The 22,381-nt window shown below is 39.9% G+C and overlaps 1 protein-coding gene across 2 annotated transcripts in view; it reads left to right on the top strand.

Annotated features, from left to right (window-relative positions):
* Positions 1–22,381, top strand: part of ADK (adenosine kinase) — a 555,845-nt gene that overhangs the window by 19,326 nt on the left and 514,138 nt on the right. The window contains exon 1 of one of the 2 annotated variants that reach the window (XM_004383209.3): positions 20,509–20,808. The exons of the other annotated variant lie outside the window; for it this stretch is intronic. Coding sequence (XP_004383266.1) covers positions 20,795–20,808 — 14 coding nt within the window. The 5' untranslated portion in view covers positions 20,509–20,794. Of the gene's footprint in view, positions 1–20,508; positions 20,809–22,381 lie in introns of those variants that run through there. 2 annotated transcript variants of the gene reach the window in all.

Genomic DNA, 22,381 nt, shown 5'->3' with positions numbered 1-22,381 from the left:
GTATTCTTGGACCTCTGTCACAGGTGACTAGCTGGTGTGGGTGGAGCCACCGGTCCTCAGGCCCCTCATGTTGGTAGATGAGGATCTTGCTTAATGGGCAGAGTGGTGTCAAATGTCACAAACCTACCACTCCAACTGTATATAGCTGATACAGTCGAAGTTAGGCTTCAGGTGCATACCCTGTTGTATTGTGCTAATGAGGGCCTATGCTGTTGAAATGGGCCCACACAGGTCTATGCAGGGGTGAAAGGCATTCAAAGTCCGTGGACCCCTTATTCCTGTGTCTAGGCAAAGGAGCTATGCCTGCCCTGAGTTCATGGCTTAATGGAGCTGGGAAATTATTTTCTTCTTGTTAGTTAATTTGTTCCCCCTCTCCAAGGCCAGGAGAATGGCTCAGGGCGCATGATGGGTCCTACTTCTGGCCCAGGGCATACAGCAGTCGCTGAAGCTGGCCTGGGACTTGGTGTATAGCGGGGAGGAGGCAGGTAAGTGGGAGAGAAGTTCTTCCCAAATGGGGTGTTTTTTGATCTGTGTGGCGCGTTAGACGCATGTCCTTATCTTTTGCCATTGAGCGCCACTGTTCACTGGTTCTGGGGGCTTGAGTAGACTCTGCCACTTGGTCTCTCCCGATGTGGAAAATGCGTCCTGAGCGCCACTGCTTGCCTCACTGTGTACGTCAGCCAATCCAGCCTGCAGAGTGCCAGTTCCCGCCAGGTCAGGTCTGGCAATTCCTTGCTGCTTCTGTACCGTCTCTCTCACCCACTGCCACTCTGTCCGATTCCTCAACTTTGCCTTTGATATTCAGGGCTCCTGGATTGTCATATATAATCGATTCACTTGTTTTTTTGGTTCTTTGCTGTAAGAGAGACCACAGGAAGCATCTGACTACTCTGCCATCTTGGCCCCGCCTCTGTGCAGTTCATTTTTAAGTCCATCTCTTTCCTCTTAAATTTTACTATAAGCAGGCAAGGAGAAACCACACAGTCCCTTTAAGATCTTGCTTAGAGATCTCATCAGCCAGATATCAAAGTTCATCAGTTTCAAGTCCTACCTTCTACCAAACATTCGAACATAATTCATACAAGTTCTTTGCAACTGCATAAAAAGCATCACCTTTCCTCCATTGTCCAATCACATGTTCAGCATTGTCTTTTAAAGCCTCACCAGAGCCACATTTAACATCCACATTTCTAGCAACATTTTGTTGCTGGTATCATATGTATTCTCTAAGACGACAAAGACTTTCTGTATAGCTCTCCTCACTTCCTTCTGAGCCCTCATCCAAATTGCCTTTGACGACCATAATTCTACCAACAGTCTCTTCAAGGCAATCTAGGCTTTTACTATTAGACAACTTAAAACTCTTCCATCCTCTATTATCCATTACCCAATTCCAAAATCGCTTCCACATTTTAGGTATCTGTTTGAGCAGCACCCACTCTTGGTTCCAAATTCTGTTTTAGTTATCTAGTGCTGCTGTGCCCTGGTGGCACAGTGGTTAAGAGCTATAGCTGCTAACCAAGAAGGTCAACAGTTCGAATCCACCAGCCACTCCTTGGAAACCCTATGGGGCAGTTCTCCTCTTTCCTAGAGGGTCACTGTGAGTTGGAATTTACTCAAAGGCAATGGGTTTGGTTTAGAGCTGCTGTAACAGAAATACCACAGGTGGGTCGCTTTAACAAACAGAACTTTATTTTCTCACAGTTTAGGAGGCTGTAAGTCCGAATTTGGAGTGCTGGCTCTAGGGGAAGGCTTTCTCTCTCTGTTGGCCCTGGAGGAAGGTCCTTGTTTCTTTTGAGTTTCTGCTCCTGGGTGATCCTCATGTGGCTTGGCATCTCTCTTCCTCCATTTCTGCTTGCTAGCTTGCATTTAATCTCTTTTATATCTCGCAAGAGATTGACTCAAAATACACCCTATACTAATCCTGCCTCATTAAAATAACAAAGACAGCCTATTCCCAAATGGGATTATAACCACAGGCATAGAGGTTAGAATTTACAACACATATTTTTGGGGACACAATTCAATCCATAACAATGTTTTAGCTGTAAATTCTTACTACTCATGAGAGTTAGTAGGACCCTTACCTGAAAACACTTCATGTTTCTTGGACTTTCCGTTTTTCTTGTTACATGGAGTAAGTGTGTGTGAGAAATAAATCCAGTACTAGAAGACAACAGAGGCAAGAGATGCGCTTCTAGATTGCATTTCTGTTCTTTCTGGTGATTGTAGTGAACTTTGATAATCATTTCATGCATTACTCCATGGAGAAAATTCTTCAGACCCTCAGAATAAAGATACTTTTCATATATAAGCAGTAACGTATTAAGACCCTGTGACGGATTTTATGTATGTAGGAGCCCTGGTAGTGCAGTGATTAAGCGCTCAGCTGCTAATTGAAAGGTCGGTGATTCGAACCCACTAGCTGTTCTGTGGGAGAAAGATGTGGCAGTCTGCTTCCGTAAAGATTACAGCCTTGAAAACCCTGTAGGGCTGCTCTGTCCTATAGGGTCGCTATGAGTTGGAATTGACTTGAAGACAACAGGTAGTACTGGTAGTTTATATATATTTTTAGATATACACACTCACGCGTACACATACATATATGTGTATATATATGTATATGTATACATATACCCAAAACCAAACCTGTTGCTGTTGAGTCAATTCTGACTCACAGCAATCCTATAGGACAGAGTAGAACTGCCGAAAAGGTTTTCAAGGAGCAGTTGGTGGATTTGAATTGCCGACCTTTTGGTAGAAGCTGAGGTCTTGATCCCTGTGCCACCAGGGCTCCATATATATGTATGTGTGTGTGTATATGTATACGTAAAATACATATTTTTACGCAAATAACGCAAACCTTCACGTTTGTTTGCCATCTGCGCCTTCCCCTGTGAGGTATTTTCCTGCAGACGCTAATTAGTGTAGCTTGCTTATGAAAATACCCTTTGGTAGGGAGGGTGCGATTCTCAAACAAATGTAGAAGAAGTGTGTTGTTTGCATAAAAACATGATGTGTGTGTGTATATATAAATGTACATATATATGGATTGCCTTTTTGGTGGAAGAATGAATTTTCTGGAAGAGGGAATTCACAAAGATATCGGTGACCTGTCAGAATGATAAAGCTCTTTCCTTTGGGTTAGCGAGACTTTATTTAATTAGAGAGGCTGTTTGCAATGTAATTAGAACTCTAAAACCATTGAATGTGAGCACAATACTCTTCTGAATTTCATAGTGTACTATGTAACCAATGGATAATGCGATAAAACAGTCTTTTTTAAGAGGCTTGTCTTTATGGACTCATCCAGGAGGAGTCACTTGAAAACAAAACAAAACAAAATAGCAAAGGAATCAAATTCAGATGTCTTAGTTTTTCTCAAATTCCTTTAAGCTTGTTATAGCAGAATAAACTGTTTTACTCTGAGCTGACATCTGAAAAAGCATGTAAAGTTTTTGAGTAAAACAAATTAAAATAAAAGAAAATTATCGCCTTTAAAAACAAACAGTTGTAACGTCTTGTCTGTGAAGTTAACCGCATTAAAAGTTTGCATGTTATTTTATAGGCATGACTGAGGAAATGTTAGCTTCCTCCTAAGTTTTTCAGAAATTGTTTTTCCTAAATAGCTGAGACCTTAGCTATCATTTTTAGTTTTCTTGAGGATTTATGCTGTTAATCTGTAGAAGAGATTCAGACTTAGACCCTTTAAGATGAACTGATTATATTCCATTTTAGCATGGAATAGCATGCTGATACACTTTAAAGTATGCTGACAAAATTCTGTCTTGTTTGTTCTACTTAGCACTTGCTCATCCAAAATGTACAGAACTGGATTGTTTAGATTTGAGGTATTACGATAAAATATAGTTACATTATTAAATTCGTTCAGTAATACTAAATGTTTAGTATTACAAATATTAGTAAAGAAATAACTCCAAAGGAAAGATTTGTCTTTTTTTGGATGGGGGTACAGGTTCTTCTCTGTATGGTAGGTTTGACTTCTTTGGTTGCAGGTGTCCCAGTGTTTGAATATCCTAAGGGTGTTCTGTAGAGCAATGTGTAAACTTCTGGACTTACATTTACAGAAACTTAGAATCGTGAGGGATCTTAAGTTTTCGTTGTCTAGCTTTCTTCGGAAGACAGGGATCCCTTCTTTAGTACTCCTCTTACCCCATTTGTGTGGCGTTCCTCCCCTAGATTCAGCACAAATAAGGAAAGAGGAGTATACTTTTCTTCTAATGGAAAAAAAACACATCAGAATCCTTTGGCCTCAGTTCTGTGTGAAGCTTGAATAAAGTATATTCCTGAGGCTTTTTAGTATCCTGCAGATATCAAGTCAGATTGAGAGGTCTTTAAATGTTTTCTTTAGTTGGCCAAGATGTTGCTTCTGTACAGTCATTAAACAGGCCCTCCTGGCCTTTCCCTCAGAGACGCTCCTTTGGTTTCTCCCCAGATAGCTTGGGAATACTGGTGGAGTAAGAGAGGGTGGGAGGAGATGGCTGAGAGTCTAAATCTTCCCGATAGGGAGGGAGATGTTCCCTTCCCAGAAGTGGAATTTCTTGCAAACCATAGATCTGGGGTATAAAAGCAGCAGCAGATTATAGTATCAGCCAGATATGACTGAAATGGAAATTCGCAACCTCATGTGATTTTTGAAAACCCTTTAAGTATGTTTAGGCTCTTTAGATTGATAGTGCTTGACAAGGTCCTTAAATTCAGAATCCAATATTTATCTTGGAAAGTTATAACTTCACAGGAATAAGATATGTAGTATCTGTTTTCTTTGGAGCTTTTTTTCTTTTTTCAAAGATTAATATTTAAAGAGAACAGGAAAACATCAAGCACTTTTATATCTTCTTACTGATCCTCACAAGGAGGCTACCATGTAATCAGCACACTTTTTCCCATCTTCTGCTGAGGAAATAGACCCAAAGGGGTTATGAGTCCTTAAGTAGAGGTCATTGGTGGTTCAGTGGGTGAGTTCTCACCTTACCTGTGGGTTTGATTTCAGGCTGATGCACCTCAGGCGCAGCCACCACCCGTCTGTCAGTGGAGGCTTGCATGTTATGCTGCTGAACAGGTTTCGGCGGAGATGCCAAAGATGGACTAGGAGGAGAGGCCTGGAGATCTACTTCTGAAAATCAACCAATGCAAACTCTATGGATCACAAAGGCCCAGTCTGCAACCCATCATGGGACTGGCACAGGACCAGGCAGTGTTCTGTTCTGTTCTGCATGGCGTCACATGATTTAGGCACTGACTCAACAGCAGCTAGCAACAACAGGTAGTGGGCTTACATTTCATGCCCAGGACCTCTGAGCCACATTTCTTACTGTTTTTATTGTGCTATGAAGATAAAACTTGAGAAGCTGTCAGTGAATTCTGTATGTGCTAGAGAAGCACACTATTTAAAGAACTTCTGTGGCGATGTGTTTTGTAACCTTTTTTTTTTAATTTTAGATATTTGTCTTTCAAGTTTTCTTGTTCATACATGTGTAGTTTTTGCCCCAAGAATGAATATTGTCTTGTGGGATGTACTTAATAGATGCTTTGCAAATGGATTAATTTAGTGAACTTGAGTTTTGAGTAAATTGTGCTTTTAATTAAAAGCCTTGGGAAAACCAATTATGTGTTTATGTTTAAGAGTTAAAATGTTCCAGTTAAGAAAATAATTTTTAGTAAGCTTTAGTTTTAGATTTTGTATTTTTCCTTAATATTAACAATTCGAATCTTACATCTTTAGAATTATTAATTTTATACTATTACTATCACATTTTGCAGATGAGGAAACTGAGATTCAGAGAATTTAATTAATGTGCCTAAGATCACATAGGAAGTGGCAGAGATAAGATTCAAATCTGAATTTGTCTCACTTTCATATTTTTAATAATTATCTGAAGTTTTCAGGCGTTGTACTCGTGGTGACACCCTGTGTGTCAGAGGAGGACTGTGCTCTGTAGGGTTTTCAATGGCTGATTCAGAAGTAAATCACCAGGCCTTTCTTCCAGGGCACCTCTGGGTTGACTTGAACTGCCAACCTTTCAGTTAGTAGCCAAGTACATTAACCGTTTGCACCACCCAGGGGCTGTATAAACAACAACAAGGCTGTTATTTACGAGTGATTTCGTGTGATTAAAAATTTAAACAGGTCCATTGCTTCAAAGCCCAAGCCTGTTGCCATTGAGCTGATGCCGACTCATACATAGCAACTCTACAGGACAGAGTGGAACTGCCCCCAGAGAGTTTCCAAGGCTGTAAATCTCTACAGAAGCAGATTGCTACATCTTTCTCCTGAGGAGTGGCTAGTGGGTTTGAACCGTCAACTGCCAAGTACTTAACCACTGTGTCACCAGGGCTCCTTCTTTGCTTCAAAAGGCATTCTATATTATACATTAAGTAATTACTAGTAATCTTATAGAAAGCTATGCATCTTTTAATGCTACTAATAATTTAAACTCCTATAAAAATATTCTACTAGGTTCACTGGCAGTGACGAGAAATCTTTTTCATTAGAAATAACCCACAGTTAAAATGAGCCTTGAACTTCACTCATACAAAAAAAAAGGAACCTTTCTGAAGAAATGATGGAAAAAAAAAAATGATGAAGTGTTCAGTTAGCTCATTTTTAGGAATTGGACTAGGACCCTTCATTAAATACAACCGATGATGTTTAAAAACCTCAGTTTCATAATACTTGATAAGCACAGGAAAAAAGAAACGTGGGGGTTAAGTGTAGGTCTGTCAACAGGGAGGGAGAGGAGAAACACAAGTAAAGGTAAAAAAGGAAAAGTCTCAATTCCTTTTAGCCATTTCCGATTTCTATATGACCTCCAACTACAGACATCTTGGCTTTTCAGCTTTTCACTCAGTTCTGAAGTATGTGAGTATTTGTGAGAAATTTATGAACTGTAATATCTGTGGACTGTTAGCATATTGCACCATATAGGACACCAGATCCTATAAAGGTTTCTGTCTAGATTTATGTATGTACCTGTAAAGTGAGTAGTAAGACAAATGCTTTTCAAACTTGATTGTGAAATCAATTTGGTGGATCCCACAACTAGTATTTTATAAAAGAGAAATAGAATAGACAATATCAGTGCATTGACTGTAAGAGTAAGTCTTGTTTTGCAAAGCATTGTTTCGATTATGTATCCGTATAGAGTATGAGATTGCGATATGAAATGTATTTGTCACCCTGACTGAGTTTGGTTTTCTATCCCAAAACTTAGTGTTTTAAAATAACAACCATTTCATTAGATTGCATGGTTTTGTGGGTTGGAATTCAGACAAGGCTTGGTTGGTCAGTTCTGCTCCATGGGGTACTGACTGAGATCACTTGGAGGTATCTAGCTGACAGTAAGTCTGGTCTGGCGGCACCAAATTGTCTTTACTCACATGATTGGTGCCTTGGTGAAAATGACTGGAAAGCTTGGCTCAACTGGGCTTCTCTCTCTCTCCATGTAGTTTGACAGTATTTCCATGTGCTTTCTTCAGAAGATTATTTGGACTTCTTACATGGCAGCTCAGGGTTTCAAGAGACCAAAATAGAAGCTGACAGTCCTGTTAAAGGCTAGCTCAGAATCTGGCATAGCATCCCTCCCAGTGTATACTGTTGGTCAAAGGAGTTACAGACTAGCTCAGGTTCAAGGGAGGGGACATTGACTCTTGTCTCTTGATAGAAATAGTATCCAAGAAATTATGACCATTTTTATGGTAAGACAATTTTGAAAAATGACTAAATTGTAGCCAAGCTTTGAATTCTGTTATTGTCCTTTGAAAGATGATTACTTTTCATAGGCTTCCCCCCTCCCCACCAATATTAGGAAATGTGCCTTTTCTGCTCTCAAAGTTCAGAGTTTAAGTATGTATATTGTTTTTCCATGGAATACTGAAGATGTTATGTTTTTGAAGAAATGACTTAAGATTTGGACATTTTCTATGGAGTCTTATACGTTTGCTGTCTAACACTACCTAAAAAGTAAAATGTGATGGCTTCTTGCAGTACTTGAACCACTGCTCCACCAGGGCTCGAAGATTACAACTGGATTTAATTAACCTCTCCCTTCATATACTGAGGTTTTTATTGAAACCTGAAAGAGTAATAAATCTGCCCTCCCCCTAAAAAAATTTCCACCGTTCAGTAAAGAAAACAAAAACATTGAATAAAAGAAAACTTTCTAGAAACCAATTCCATTGTTTAGCAAACTACCAGGTAGAAATGATTATTTCTTAGGACATTTCTCAGATAAAACTGCATATTAAATTTGAGACCACATTTATTTTTACTCATATAGAAAATGGTAGGCATCAAGGAGTTATAAAAAAAGAAAAAGGATATACCCATGGACTATATAACCAAACCAAAACACGATACCATAGAGTCAATTCCAACTTGTAGTGACCCTATAGAACAGAGTAGAGTTGCCCCATAGGGTTTCCAAGGAGTGGCTGGTGGATTCGAACTGCAGACCTTTTGGTTAGCAGCCGAGCTTTTGACCACTGCGCCATCAGGGCTCTGTGGACTATGTAAGTATGTATATTTTTTATAGTGGAAACTTATCTCAATATTTGTGGTCTCAACTTCTGAGTCTTTAAAGATCTTGATATGAAATAATTTGTAATTTTACTGAAGCCTAAGTTTGATTAACACAAGCTGAATGGGTGGGATAGGGGATTTACTTAGCTTGATAGTAAATTTAGCCACTTGCTTCTCATTGTGTGCCCCATTTTTTTTACTTGTCAAAAATCACTCTTGTGATTTTGATACAAATAAAATTGTGGATGAAATTTTAAAGAATGAAGAGGTCTAAGAAATGATTCTTGGTGCAATTAGAAGACTTGGCCAAATTAAAGACAAAAATGGTTGATTCATTGGCTGCTTAGATTTAGTCTATGAATGAGCATACATGGAAATAAAAGAAACAATTTCTGAAAGTGCTTTATGAGATGCTTCAGCTAATGCAAATATTATTCATCAAAAGATAAGCCATTAAGGCTGTGATTGGATTACTGCATCTTATAGATAAAATCATAGTCTGGTGTTCTGAAGTTTGGTTGTATATAGAAGACTCAGAGTTATGTCAGAATATTTTGGGTTTACTCCATTGAGACTGTATTGCACAGTGGTAATTAGCCACAGTTCTGGAGTCAGACTACCAGGGTTTGAATTTCTGTTCTGTAATATGTGACTTCGGGCAAATTATTTACCCTCTTTGAGCTTCAATTTCGTTGTCTGTAAAATGCTTAAAATACTATATTTCCTGATAGGGTTGTGAATTTAAAATGGGACAATGCTTGTAAGATATATAGCATGGTGTCTGGCACAGATTAAGCATTCAATAAGTTTTAGCTATATTTTACTTATATACGTACCCATGGTTGCTAGCAGACTGCCAGGGTAGAATTTTTCCCCTTTTAGGATGTCCAGATGAATATGCAATTTAAGACATTTATTTTTAGTTTACCAATAGAGAACAGTAGGCATTTATGGAATCAGAAAGATGATAAAGATACGTTTCCCAAGTCTCTGTCTCTATCCCTAAACTCTCCTAGATCTCCAGTCTTCTAAGCTTCTCCCCAGTCTTCCCTATCAACTTAGTAAAGAGCAGCACCATCCATCCACTTGATTTCTCAAGCCCAAAATCTTGATTCTTTTCCTTAGTCCCCCATATCTAGTCCACCAGCAACTTCTGTCAGTCTACCTCCAAAATGTATTCTGAATCCATCTGCTTCTCTCCATATATCCGTCACTATCTTCATGGTTCACACCACAGTTATCTGTCACCTGGATTACTGTAATAGGCTGTTAATTTGGTCTTTCTGCTTTCATGCTCCTTTAGTCCATTCTCCCCACTGCAGCCATGGTGATCTTTTAAAACAAAATCAGATCATGTCATTCTTCTGTTTAAAGCTTAACTACAGTGGCTTACTGTAATTTGATGACATGATCAAAATTTCTTAGGCTCATAAAGCGTAAGATACCTCCTTGCTTAGACCACGTGTTGTTGTTCTCTTGCCCTCTCCTTTTCCTATCTTTGTGGACTCCAAATTCTCATCTTTGGGCCTTTGTATTAGCTGTTCTGTGTAGAATGCTCTTTGCCCACCTGGCTGTTCCTTGTCATTCATTTCTCTCCTGATGGAGGCTTTCCCTGACTACCTTTCTCTACATTGATGAGCTGTTTTAATTCTTTGCATGGCACTTATGACCATTTGATGTTGTTCTTGTTCGTTTATTTCATTATTTGACTGTACCCTCTCACTAGAATGTAAGTTCTATAATGGCAGCACAAGTTCTTGATCATTGCTGGATTTCTAGTGTTTCGAGCCTTAGAGTAGATGCTCAATTAATATTTGATGAGTTAATACGTGAATGATTCCCAAAAGCTTATTTGTAAAGTATCATGGACCAGATCTATGGTGAAATGATAAAAATAAGGATAATCTTTTTATATGTAAAATATTTTTCATAAGGTTACTAACAATCCTTTAGGAAGGGCTGTCCTTTATTCTGTGCTATTCTTCCTATGTTTTTGTGTTAAAATGCTGTAAAAAATGGTACGGGTATAGCGTCTGATCTCCTCTAACTTCAAAATCGAGAATGAGAATCAAGATCAACAGCCCAAGGCCAATTCCTATGAGGTAGAGGTGAGACATGCCTCTCTCTCCACCATCTTTACCAATTCTGACACCAACCGTGCCTCCCACGGCACTCTCTACTTCTCTACTGGGTTTGGTAGTTCATTGCAGTGACCACACAAAACTCACAGACAATACTCACGTTACGGGGTTTGTTAGGGAAGTAACAGGTTACAGTTTAGGTTGAGGAACGCTCAGGATACAGTTCTTCTGTCAGGGCAGCGTCTTCTTAGCTGTGCTCGTAGGCACACCTCTCTCTGGCACCTGGGCCTCTGCCCTGCTCAGGCTAGTGTTACAAGCTTTCTCACTCCATGGGCCAAGAAGCCCACTGAGCCATCTCCTGCCAGTCTTTCTTGCTGCTGTTTCTCTGCCACCACTTCTTGCTGTCTTTAGCGTTACAGCGCTGTCTCTCTCTCTCTCTCTCTGTCTCTCTCTCTCTCTCTGTCTCTCTCTCTCTGTCTCTCTGTCTCTCTCTCTCTGTCTCTCTCTCTGTCTCTCTCTGTCTCTCTCTGTCTCTGTCTCTGTCTCTCTCTCTGTCTCTCTCTCTGTCTCTCTCTCTCTCTCTCTCTCTCTCTCTGTCCCCTGGTTCCAGAAGCTTCTCAGCACAGGGATCCCGGGGACACACTCGGATCTTGACTCTCTTTCCTTGGTAGGACCCTCTCCTTCCCGCCTCTGGGATGGCTCATTTCAAGCCCAGCGGGATGGCAAAACTGACCAATCCCCTTGGTGGGCCACAATCACCCTACTTGCACAATCTTATCCAATCACTTGGGTGGGAGTTACAAGACCATGGAGAAAAAGTCTACACAAAAGTGATCCATCATACCGCAAAGGCCTTTTTTGGTATGAAATGATAGTGCTTTTCAATTGTAGTTTAAAATATGTTCTTACTTTGCAGCATAAATAACTGGGAAGCACTGTTGCCCTGTACTTTTAGATTGGAGGTTTTCTTGGAGTTTCAGAGATTTGTAGTCACTGAAAATAAAGAAGCACTATCTATGTAGGTGTGCCTGGGAGGGAGTTTTGCTAAGAATTCTTACTAAATAATGTTCAGTCAATCAAATGTTATTGTATTCTTCAAATTCTCTGGAGAAATAAATTGTCAGGTTCCATTTAAAGATTGTCTTCTGTTTGAATATATTTTGGTGTAACCCAAACCAAAACCCGCTGTTGTTCAGTCGATTCCGACTCATAGTGACCCTATAGGACAGAGGAGAACTACCCCACAGGGTTTCCAGGGAGCCGCTGGTGGGTTCAAGCTGCTGACCTTTTGGTTAGCAGTGGAGCTCTTACCCACTACATCACCAGGGCTCCTAGACCTTTTATGATGTCTTTTGGGGCAAAGAGCTAGCACATTTAGCAATGTTTCTTTGAATAATCTTGTCCATAATGACAACTAACTAAAATTACCTGTATTACCACATTAAAATTGACCACTTCCTAAAAAAAGAACCCCAATTTGTATTGAGACACAAGTAGATGGTCCTTTCTTTCATTGCCTAATGAGAACTGAAAGGGACCTAAGAGATGCTACCTTTAACAAATTCGCTTGTGTTTCAGATAAGGAAACTGATGGTCAAAGAGGTAATGATTTTGTCAGAGGGCATAACGTTATTGGTAGGTCCAGGATCAGAGTTCCCTTCTCACTTCCCAGCTCCTAAACTTTACCCTATGTAACCCTCCTTATTTTAGGGAGACATGTCTCAAGAACTTTATCTTTTTTGGAGCATGATATCGCTTGCTGTAAAATATATAATCTTATCAGTACCTTAATGCATATTAAATGAAGGGATGAATTTTAACGTGAAGGGAAGACATTCCACATTAATGTTTTGACAACTGGTCTCTTAAAGGCTATGCAAAGCTCTAAAAGTTATTTACAATTTTAACTTTTGTCGAGTTATGATTTAAAATTCTTAACCATGAAAATCATAAAGACATTTTATTTTTGTTATTCTTGCCTTTAAGAATCTTTACAAATGAAAAGATGAAACATTTATATAAAAATACCAGGTTCTATAACAATAAGGGTAATTTTGATGGTTGGGATTTTAAAAATAGAAGCTTAAAAAAAGGGCAAGCATAAGTTTGCTTTTTTAAGCCCATTTAAAAAGATAATTAAAATTTAATAATTATAAACGTTTATGACTATAAAGCCAATATATAGTAGAAAATTTATAAAGTAGATCAGTATAAACAAGAAAGTAAAAATCCCACATAATCCTACTTCCCAGAGATAATCAATAATAACATTTTGGTATGTTTCTTTCCAGTCTATTTTCTATGCATATATGGCATGTAGTCTTACTTTTTTTTTTTTTTTAAATACAGTCAGGATCATACAATATATTTCATTAGTTTGTTTGCTTTTTTCATTTAACATTATATCATGAGCATTTCTGTATGTCCTTAAAAAGTCTAGAAACATTTTATAATAGCTCCATAACATTCTACTGTAATTTATTTAACCATTACATTTATTTTGGTTACTTAGGGAATAATTTTTTTTGCTATTATTAATAATGCTGAAATGATTAACAGGGTACACAAATCTTTGTTCACATTGATCTATTTTCTGTACAACAGTTGCTTAAAAAATGGAATCGCTCTTCTGGTCTCATGGAGGCAAATTTGCCACACATTCCATGTTGTTGTTAGATGCCATTGAGTTGGTTCTGACTCATAGTGACCCTGTGTGCAACAGAATGAAACACTGACCAGTCCTGCGCCATCCTCATAATCACTGCTATATTTGAGCCCATTGTTGCAGCTACTGTGTCAATCCATCTCATTGTAGGTCTTCCTCTTTTTCGCTGACCCTCTGCCTTTGCAAGCCTGATATCCTTCTCCAGGGACTGGTTTCTCCTGATAACCTGTCCAAAGTACATGAGACAACGTCTTGCCATCCTTGCTTCATGGAGCCCTCTGGCTGTACTTCTTCCAAGACAGACTTGTTGGTTCCTCTGGCAGTCCGTGGTAGATTTGGTATTCTTGGCCAACGCCGTAATTCAAAGGCATCAGTTCAATATCTTCCTCTTATTCCAGGCTGTCCTTCCTCTGTTGCTCCAGATGGGTAGAGACCAATAGTTGAGTCTTGGATGGCTGCTACCAAGCTTTTAAGACCTCAGACATTATGCAACAAAGTAGGAGGTAGAACAGAAGCACTAAACACATTATTAGGCCAAGTAATTGGGAAGTCCTATGAAACCATGACAATAAACCACCAAACCAAGGAACCAAATTCTGTGAGGTGTTTGGTTGTATATAAGCAGCCTCAGCAGATGCTCTTTTTTTTTAAAATTTTGTCGTTGTTGTCAATATATCTATCATACAACTTTTGCCCATTCAACTTTTTACAGGTGTACAACTTATTGAGAGCAATTACAATAATTGACTGTGCAACCCCACCCATAATCAATGCGATTTTTCCATCACCATTAACTCTTCTTTTTCCCCTCCCTCCTACCCGTGGTAACCACTAATAAAAACTTTGGTCTTTATCCAGTTGCCTTTTCTTGTCTTTTTATATAAGTGAGATCTTACAATATTTGTCCTTTTGTGACCTCATGAAACTGGAAGAACTGGATGGTGGTTGGCTGCCATTACTGAACATTTTGACCAAAGATTCCATAGAAGAATCCTGTTCAAAACAGGGAAAAGGCAGATCAAAATTTCAAATTCTCATGGACTGTAGACTTTTTGGAGCCATGGAGGGTGGATGAATCCCTGAGACTTTTGCCCTGAGATAATCTTTAAACCTTAAACCAAAAATAGCCCCTGAAGTCATCTGAAAACTGAATAACAGTTTAGCTTAACTAGTAAAAAAAAGGTCTTCCTTGAGCATAATGCTCTCTTAAACCCACTGCTGTTGAGTCAGTTCTGACTTACAGTGACCCTATAGGACAGAACCATATGGTTTCCAAAGAGCGGCTGGTGGACTTGAACTGCTGACCTTTTGGTAAGTTTATGTTAATGAGGGGGGAACAACTCAGAAAAGGAGGGTGAGAATGGTTGCATAACTCAAAGAATGTAATAATGTCACTAAATTATACATTTAAAAACTGTTGAATTGGTGTATCTTTTGCTGTGTATAGTCTCAACAACAAACTGAGTAAAATTTAAATAAGTAAAACAAAAAATGGAATGAACACATTGCCAAAAAGCTTTCTAGATATGTACTAATTTATGCTGCCCTTAATGGGGTATGAGATAACATGGAGGAATCTGGAAGGCATTATGCTGAGTGAATTTCGTCAGTCGCAAAAGGACAAATATTGTATAAGACCACTATTGTAAGAAGTCAAGAAAAGGTTTAAACACAGAAGAAAACTTTCTTTGATGGTTACAAGGGTAAGGAGGGAGGGAGAGGGGTATTTACTAACTAGATAGTAGACAAGAATTATCTTAAGTGAAGGGAAGGACAACACACTCTACAGGGGAAGTCAGCACAACTGGACTAAACCAAAAGCTAAGAAGTTTCCTGAATACAACCAAACACTTTGAGGGACAGAGTAGCAGGGGCAGGGGTCTGGGGACCATGTTTCAGGGGACATCTAGGTCAACTGGCATAACAAAGTTTATTAAATAACTGTTCTGCATCCCACTTTGGTGAGTGGCATCTGGGGTCTTAAAAGCTAGGGAGCAGCCATCCTTAGATGCAGCAATTGGTCCCAACCCACCTGGAGTAAACGAGAATGAACACCAAAGATACAAGGAAAATATTAACCCAAGACACAGAAAGGGTCACATAAACCAGAGACTCCATCAACCTGAGACCAGAAGAAGTAGGTGGTGCCCGGTTACCACCAATGACTGCACTGACAGGGAACACAACAGAGAGTCCCTGATGGAGCAGGAGAAAAGTGGGGTGCAAAACTCAAATTCTAGTAAAAAGACCAGACTTAATGATTTGATTGAGACTGGAGGGAACCCGGAAGACAACGCCTCCAGACTCTCTTTTGGCCCAGAGCTGAAATCATTCCCGAGGTGAACTCTTTAGACAAAGATTAGACTGGACTATGGGACACAGGAAACCCTGGTGGCATAGTGGTTAAGAGCTACAGCTGCTAACCAAATGATCGGCAGTTCAAATCCACCAGGCGCTGCTTGGAAGCCCTATGGGGCAGTTCTACTCTGTGTTATAGGGTCGCTATGAGTTGGAATTGACTCGACGGCAACTGGTTTGGTTTTTTTTTGGTTTATGGGACATAAAGTGATACTTGTGAGGAGTGTGCTTCTTAGCTCAAGTAGATACATGAGACTAAATGGGCAGCTCCTGTCCGGAGGTGAGATGAGAAGGCAGAAAGGGTCAGATGCTGATTGAAATGGACACGGGAAATCTGAGGTGGAAAGGAGGAGTGTGCTGTCACAGTAGAGCATCTAGGGTCACACAGCAATGTGTGTATAAATTTTTGTATGAGAAACTGTCTTGAATTGTAAACTTTCACTTAAAGCACAATTTAAAAAAAAAGTATATGAGAGTGCTTGTTTTCTTACACCCTTGACAACAAACGGGTTGTGTTTGAAGAGAACATTGCTATTATTCTGGAGTCTGAAGCATTTGTGGAAGACACTGGTAGGGTGGGTCCACATCTTTGTTAATGCCTCCACAGCCACTTAGCTATTTGAGATTAGCTATCTATTTGCTTTAATAAAGGCAGACTAACCTCATGATGGGAAAAACCCTGGGGCAGTTCTACTCTGTCCTATGAGTTTTTTTTTGAATCTCCTGATTTAGATGAATAGAATATTACCAGTTTTACCTAGAGCCAACTAAAATGACTCACTTATCTTGATTCAGCTAATTAGATTGTAAGAAGGTTAACAAAAGTTAAAAATTTCAGTTGAGTGCTTTTTCCTAAAGTCATGGGATAAGGTAGGCATTTAGGAAAAGAACAGGGTTGAAATAAATTGCTTAGTAAATTGATCAAAAAGAGTTTAAGTAGCAGTTACTTGGTAGCTAAGTCTGTGTGTGTGTGTGTGTGTGTGTATGCAAGTGAGTGAGAGAGAGAATATTAGGAAAAGAGGATGAAAAGTTGAGCAAGGGAAGGTTCGGTGAATAAAAAGAAATACCTTTACCTGGAAAACATGTCTTTACCTTTGTACGTACCTGCTTGATTTTGAAAGAACAATCACACATGAGCCCTGTTTGCCGAAATAATATTTTTGTGTCTATATCTGTTGCAACAAGTAGTACCTAAATCCATTTTAAGAGAATAAACTTTTTGAAAGTTGTATTGGCTATTTATGAGTAAGAAACATTTAAAGTTTTTATTAAGTTAGATAGAAAATGTCACCCATCAAAAATGTTTTATCTTTGAATGTCTTGTGGCTTCAGTTTGATTAAATATTTGAATATTGCAGACCCATATCCTCCCTTAATTACATAGAATTTGGTATATTTGTTAGTAAAATAACTGAGGTTTCTAGTCTAGTTGTTTTGGCACGAAAATTAGTTGTTTTAAAACTTTATTGTTAAAAGTCAAAAGTATGAATTGCAAAATTATATTAAGCATGAGCAAAAGCACATTTTGTTTTTACACAGGGCCAAGTTCGTGTTTGTTTTCGTATCATACCGCCCAGAGAGTCATCTGTGCCTTGTGCCAAGCTTCATAGTGCCCTGAAAAGCATGTAATGAGTGAACTGAGGGACAGATGGGTGAAGAACTAGCCCAAGATTACACAGCATATAGAAAGTTAAGGAGGGTTTCAAACCAGATCTGTCCTGTTTTTTCCTTTATCTCTTACTACTCAACCTGGCCCACAGGCCAGAGCAACTGGGAAAACTTGGGAACATAAAGAAGTGCAAAATCTTGTTTTCCCCAGATGGAGTCAAACCTGCATTTCAACAAGATCCCACAAGTGATTTGTATTCATGGTAAAGTTTGAGAAGCACTACTTTACCCATACTACCTACCATATTAAAAGTTACATGTGGATTATCTATTAACATTTTTCACAGTAGGAGGAGGGAGAATGTTGAATTAGCCAGTGTTTCTGCTGCTTTAGGAGCCCTGGTGGAACACTTGTTAAGAGCTGTGGCTGCTAACCAAAAGGTTTGCAGGTCGAATCTACTAGCCGCTCCTTGGAAACCCTATGGGGCAGTTCTACTTTGCCCTATAGGGTTGCTGTGAGTCGGAATCAACTCAATGGCAATGAGTTTTCTGCTGCTTCAAATTGCTCGCCAGCTGCTACTTTGATTCAGATCCTGTTTTAATCCAGAGGAACAATCGACCAATTTGGTTTGTGGACATTTGGTCAAAGTCTCACCATGCAAGTATAGCTCAGTGTTTTAACAGCCTCTACTGATGGATCAGACGCATCAGATTTATAGTTTGTGGCTTCATTCTGGATAGACATTTCCCAAATGAAAGAGAAAAATGCTAAAAATAGCATTTCTAAGGAAACTTGAAATTTTTTGGAGAACTTGATGTCTTAGATGGTTAGCAAGGAACCACTGCTCTGTATAAACTGATTTCCCTATGAATTTCATTTTGTGGACATAATTATTCTGTCACAGGGCATTGATGGGTGGGAAAAGAAGCAAGGCTAACTTCTTTTATTTTTATTTTATTGTACTTTAAGTGTAAGTTTACAATTCAAGTTAGTCTCTCATACAAAAATTTATACATACATTGTTATGTAACCCTAATTGTTCTTCCTATACTATGAGAGCACATTCCTCCTTTCCACCCCTTATTTCCCGTGTCCATTCAACCAGCAATTGACCCTCTCTGCCTTCTCATCTCACCTCGGGACAGGAACTGCCCGTTTAGTCTCAGGTATCTACTTGAGCTAAGAAGCACACTCTTCATGAGTATCATTTTATGTCCCATAGTCCAGTCTAAACTTTGTCTGAAGAGTTGGCCTCGGGAATGGTTTTAGTTCTGGGTTAACAGAGAGTCTGGGGGCCATGCTTTCTGGGGTTTCTCCAGTCTCAGACCATTAAGTCTGGTCTTTTTACTAGAATTTGAGTTCTGCTCCCGGCTTTTCTCCTGCTCCATCGGGACTCTCTGTTGTGTTCGCTGTCAGGGCAGTCATTGGTGGTAGCCAGGCATCATCTAGTTCTTCTGGTCTCAGAAGGCTAATTTCTTAGACTCTAGAACAGCACTGCCCTTTAGAAGTATAATGTGAGACACATTTAATTTAAAATTTTCTAGTAGCCGCAATAAAGTAAAAAGAAACAACTGAAATTAATTTTAATAATGTATGTTATTTAACCCAGTATGTCCAGAATATTATCATTTCAACATGTAATCAATACAAAAATTACTGTTGAGGTTTTTATATATTTTTTTTCTTATACTAAGTCTTGAAAGGAGCTCAGGTGGCATAGCGGTCAAAAGCTTGGCTACTAACTAAAAGGTCGGCAGTTCAAATCCATTAGCCGTTCCTTGGAAGCTCTATGGGGCAATTCTGCTCCGTCTGTGGGGTGCTATGAGTTGGAATCTACTCATCAGCAACAGGTTCAAGGGGTAAGTCTTGAAAAATCTGGTGTGTGTTTTACAAGTACAGCATCTTAATTTGGATGCTAAATTTTCAGTGGTTAAAGTGACATGTGTAGTCCAACCCAAACAATAAAATTTTGTTTAATGGAAAAATATTTTACATTGCTCCAGTTTTAACTTTTTTTTTCCAGTTTTAACTTTTAAACTAATTAAAATTAAATAAAGTTAAACATCCATTTCTTCATCACATTAGCCAAATTTCAAGTGCTCAGTGGCCACGTGTGGCTAGTGGCTACCATATTGGATAGCACAGCTCTAGGAAGAACTTTGGAAATCAGCATGAAATCTAAAATATTCTAATATTTAATGTTGAGTTTAAAGGCCTAGAAAAGTGAGAATGCCCATTATTTCTAATCAACAGATGTTAAGAATTTATACATATCACAGCCTGCTGATGCTGGGCTGTGTTTTTGATCTAACTGATTTCAGACCTGTGAAATTGATCACCACTGTGTACGGTCAGTAAATGAATGCCACTGGAGGTTGCAGTCTGTTAATATCATAAATGTTATTGTTCAGGGAATAAAAAAGGAAGAAAGAAAAGCTATTTAGCAAGCGTTTACAGACTCCCCCTCTCCCCCAGTTGGAATTAATTTGCTTGCATTTATATTAGTGGTTCACAGTCTGCTTCTTAACCCGGCTAAATTCGACTCGATGACAACACCAACAACAATAAATTACAAGGTTAGGGCTAGGAGTTAGGCTAGGAGTTATAGCAGTGCATACCATCCAGGAAAGTGAAGTAATCTGACAATTAAGTGTGACAAACAGTCCAAGTTAGGCTAGTTTTAGCCCAGAGGCAGGCAGGTCCCTGATTTTAAAACTTTCAAACGTGTACCTGGATCACCTGTAAACTTGTTAAAAATACCGATGCCCGGCCTCACCCTTCTAGATTTTGATTCACTAGGTTTAAAGGCAGCCCAGACACTTCCATATTAAATAAGTTGTTTTAGGTGTTTCTGATGTCCAAGAACGTCTAGGGGTGAAGAGAATAAATAATTGACTCGTAAAGGTTTCGAATTCGAATTTAGCATATTCTGTTGCAGTTGCCACGCGTTTGAATTTCTCCAATCGAATGTTTCCCAGGCAATTGCTTTTTTTCTGCAGATGGGTTCTGCAGTCTGTTAAGCTCCATCCTCCAGTTTCTAGTTTTCCTGGCCAGCGTCCCTTCCCCAAGTCCTGTTAAAGCGACCTGAGCTTGCCGCGGTACACGCGGCCATGTGACTAGTAAACCAGTTGCCAATCGGCGCGGCCATTTTTGAGGCGGGCATCCGACCTCATGCCCTGTAAGCCGGGATGGGGGAACGGTGTTACCAGGACTCAAGATGGCCACCGTGCCCGCTAGCCAGTCCGCTTGCCCGCGCCCCAGCGAACCGACACGAGACCGACTGGCGGCTCGCTTTGGCCGGCTGTGCCCCGGGTTGATCTCTGGCGGTCGGCCGGGGGCGGAGCTCCGCCTTCACTCGGGCCGCGGCCAATCAGCGCGCCGGCCCGGCCCGGCGGGGGCCGCCCGTGCTCCGAGTGTGTGAGGACGCTCTCTTGTCGCGGAGTGCCTGAGCAGAGGAGCGTTTGCGGTGGTACCTGCTGCTACTGCAGACGCGGAGCGTCGGACGCGGGCGCTGTTCCTTGAGGCAGGAAGGTGAAGTCATGACGTCCATCAGGTAATGAGAGAGGGCGGCTGCCTAAACTGCTTCCCTGCTGGATATTAGTCTCCTGATCGCCTGAGAACTGTCGCTTCTTCTCTTGAGTGGTCTGGAGCCTCCCCTTGCCCCCGACCCCTCTTCTGTTGGTGGTTCTCCTCGCACTTTTCATTTGGTCATTTCTCGTTTCCTCAGAAGTTTTTGAATCTGTAGCATATGGCGGTGCCCTGTTATTAGCCACTCCGCTGAGGTGACCCTGCCCAGATTCCAGCGTTTGAAGCTTTCTTGTGTGTAGTGGATTTTTCATGAAAAAATGTTGCTGCCTTTTCCCCTCGGAGGGGCCCAGGGCCTGAGGGAGTGGGACGTGCCCACGTGCGTCGGTGCCTGTATATCATGCCTTCGGACAGAACTTCATTAATGGCATGATCAGATATCCAAAGTTGGCCCTTCTCAGACGCAGGTAGGTTGCTCCCAAGTTGAGAAATTGTGTGCCCTATAATGTTTACTTATGATTGGAATTAGTACTCTTTTTCTCGAAGGCAGCACCTTTTATCCAGAATCAGAAGTGAAATGAGTGTTGTCAGGTAGTAGGTATATAATGAAAGTAATAAAGCAAGAGACTTCCCCAAATTGCTCATCCAGAGTTTTGAAGGTTTTTTGTTAATGGTAACAAAATAATGGGCCTGCCAGCTCCCTTGTGTAGTCTCAACTGAATGTTTAACTTACGCTAATTCAGCTATTTCTAAAAAGAGATAAATTGCCTTATTTACCCAGTGTTCTTACCTGCCTCTTTTAAAGTACACCTTGGCCTTCAGTGTCCCAGAGAAAGGGAGGCTCCAGCACAAATGTGAAGAGAAACAAAATAAGTTAAGATTTGGTCTGTGAACTTCCAGAGGTCTGAGTATGGTGATTTAGGGCTTCTTAATGGTAATTTTGACTGCACAATGTTTAAAAGATGGTTTTAAAACCTAACCCTCAGTTAAGATAAAGTAAGATGCAACTGTGCTGAACTTGTATACAGCCTCTCTTTTTTAAATTGCATATTTCTGTGCTAACATAGACAGAGTAACTGCTTACGTCATTGCGCAGAAGGAGAAATTCAGGTGCTGAAACAGAGACCCTTATGGAAAGATGTCACAGTAAATTATATAGGGGCATGTAAATTTTTCAAGCTAAAAGTATTTTAGGATGAACTAGGATTATGCTGTTGTATCAAAAGTTAAACCTCTCTCCCTACTCTCACTTCCTCTCTCATTTCCATCATCGTGCTGCTGATTAAGCATGTGAGTCAGACATTTTCCATGTTAATCACTTTTTATGTGGACTGAGTTCCAATTGCCCATCTTGCTGGCTACTGCTGAGTGGGGAAACACCAAGTCTAAAGAGTCTGCTGTTTAGCAAGTGACAGCAAAAAGTGTCTTTTGTAATCAGTTGGATTGCTATACACCAATAAGGAGAGGGATGAAAAGGAAATCAGGAAAACAGTACCATTTATAATAGCCCCTAAAAAGATAAAATACTTAGGAATAAATCTGACCAGGGATGTAACAGACCTATACAAAGAAAACTACAAAACACTACTGCATGAAACCCA

The sequence above is a fragment of the Trichechus manatus genome, unplaced genomic scaffold (assembly GCF_000243295.1).
Source record: "Trichechus manatus latirostris isolate Lorelei unplaced genomic scaffold, TriManLat1.0 scaffold00106, whole genome shotgun sequence".
Lineage (NCBI taxonomy): Eukaryota > Metazoa > Chordata > Mammalia > Sirenia > Trichechidae > Trichechus > Trichechus manatus.
Note: the sequence above shows the minus strand (reverse complement) of the source record. Positions and strands in the feature narration are given on the sequence as shown.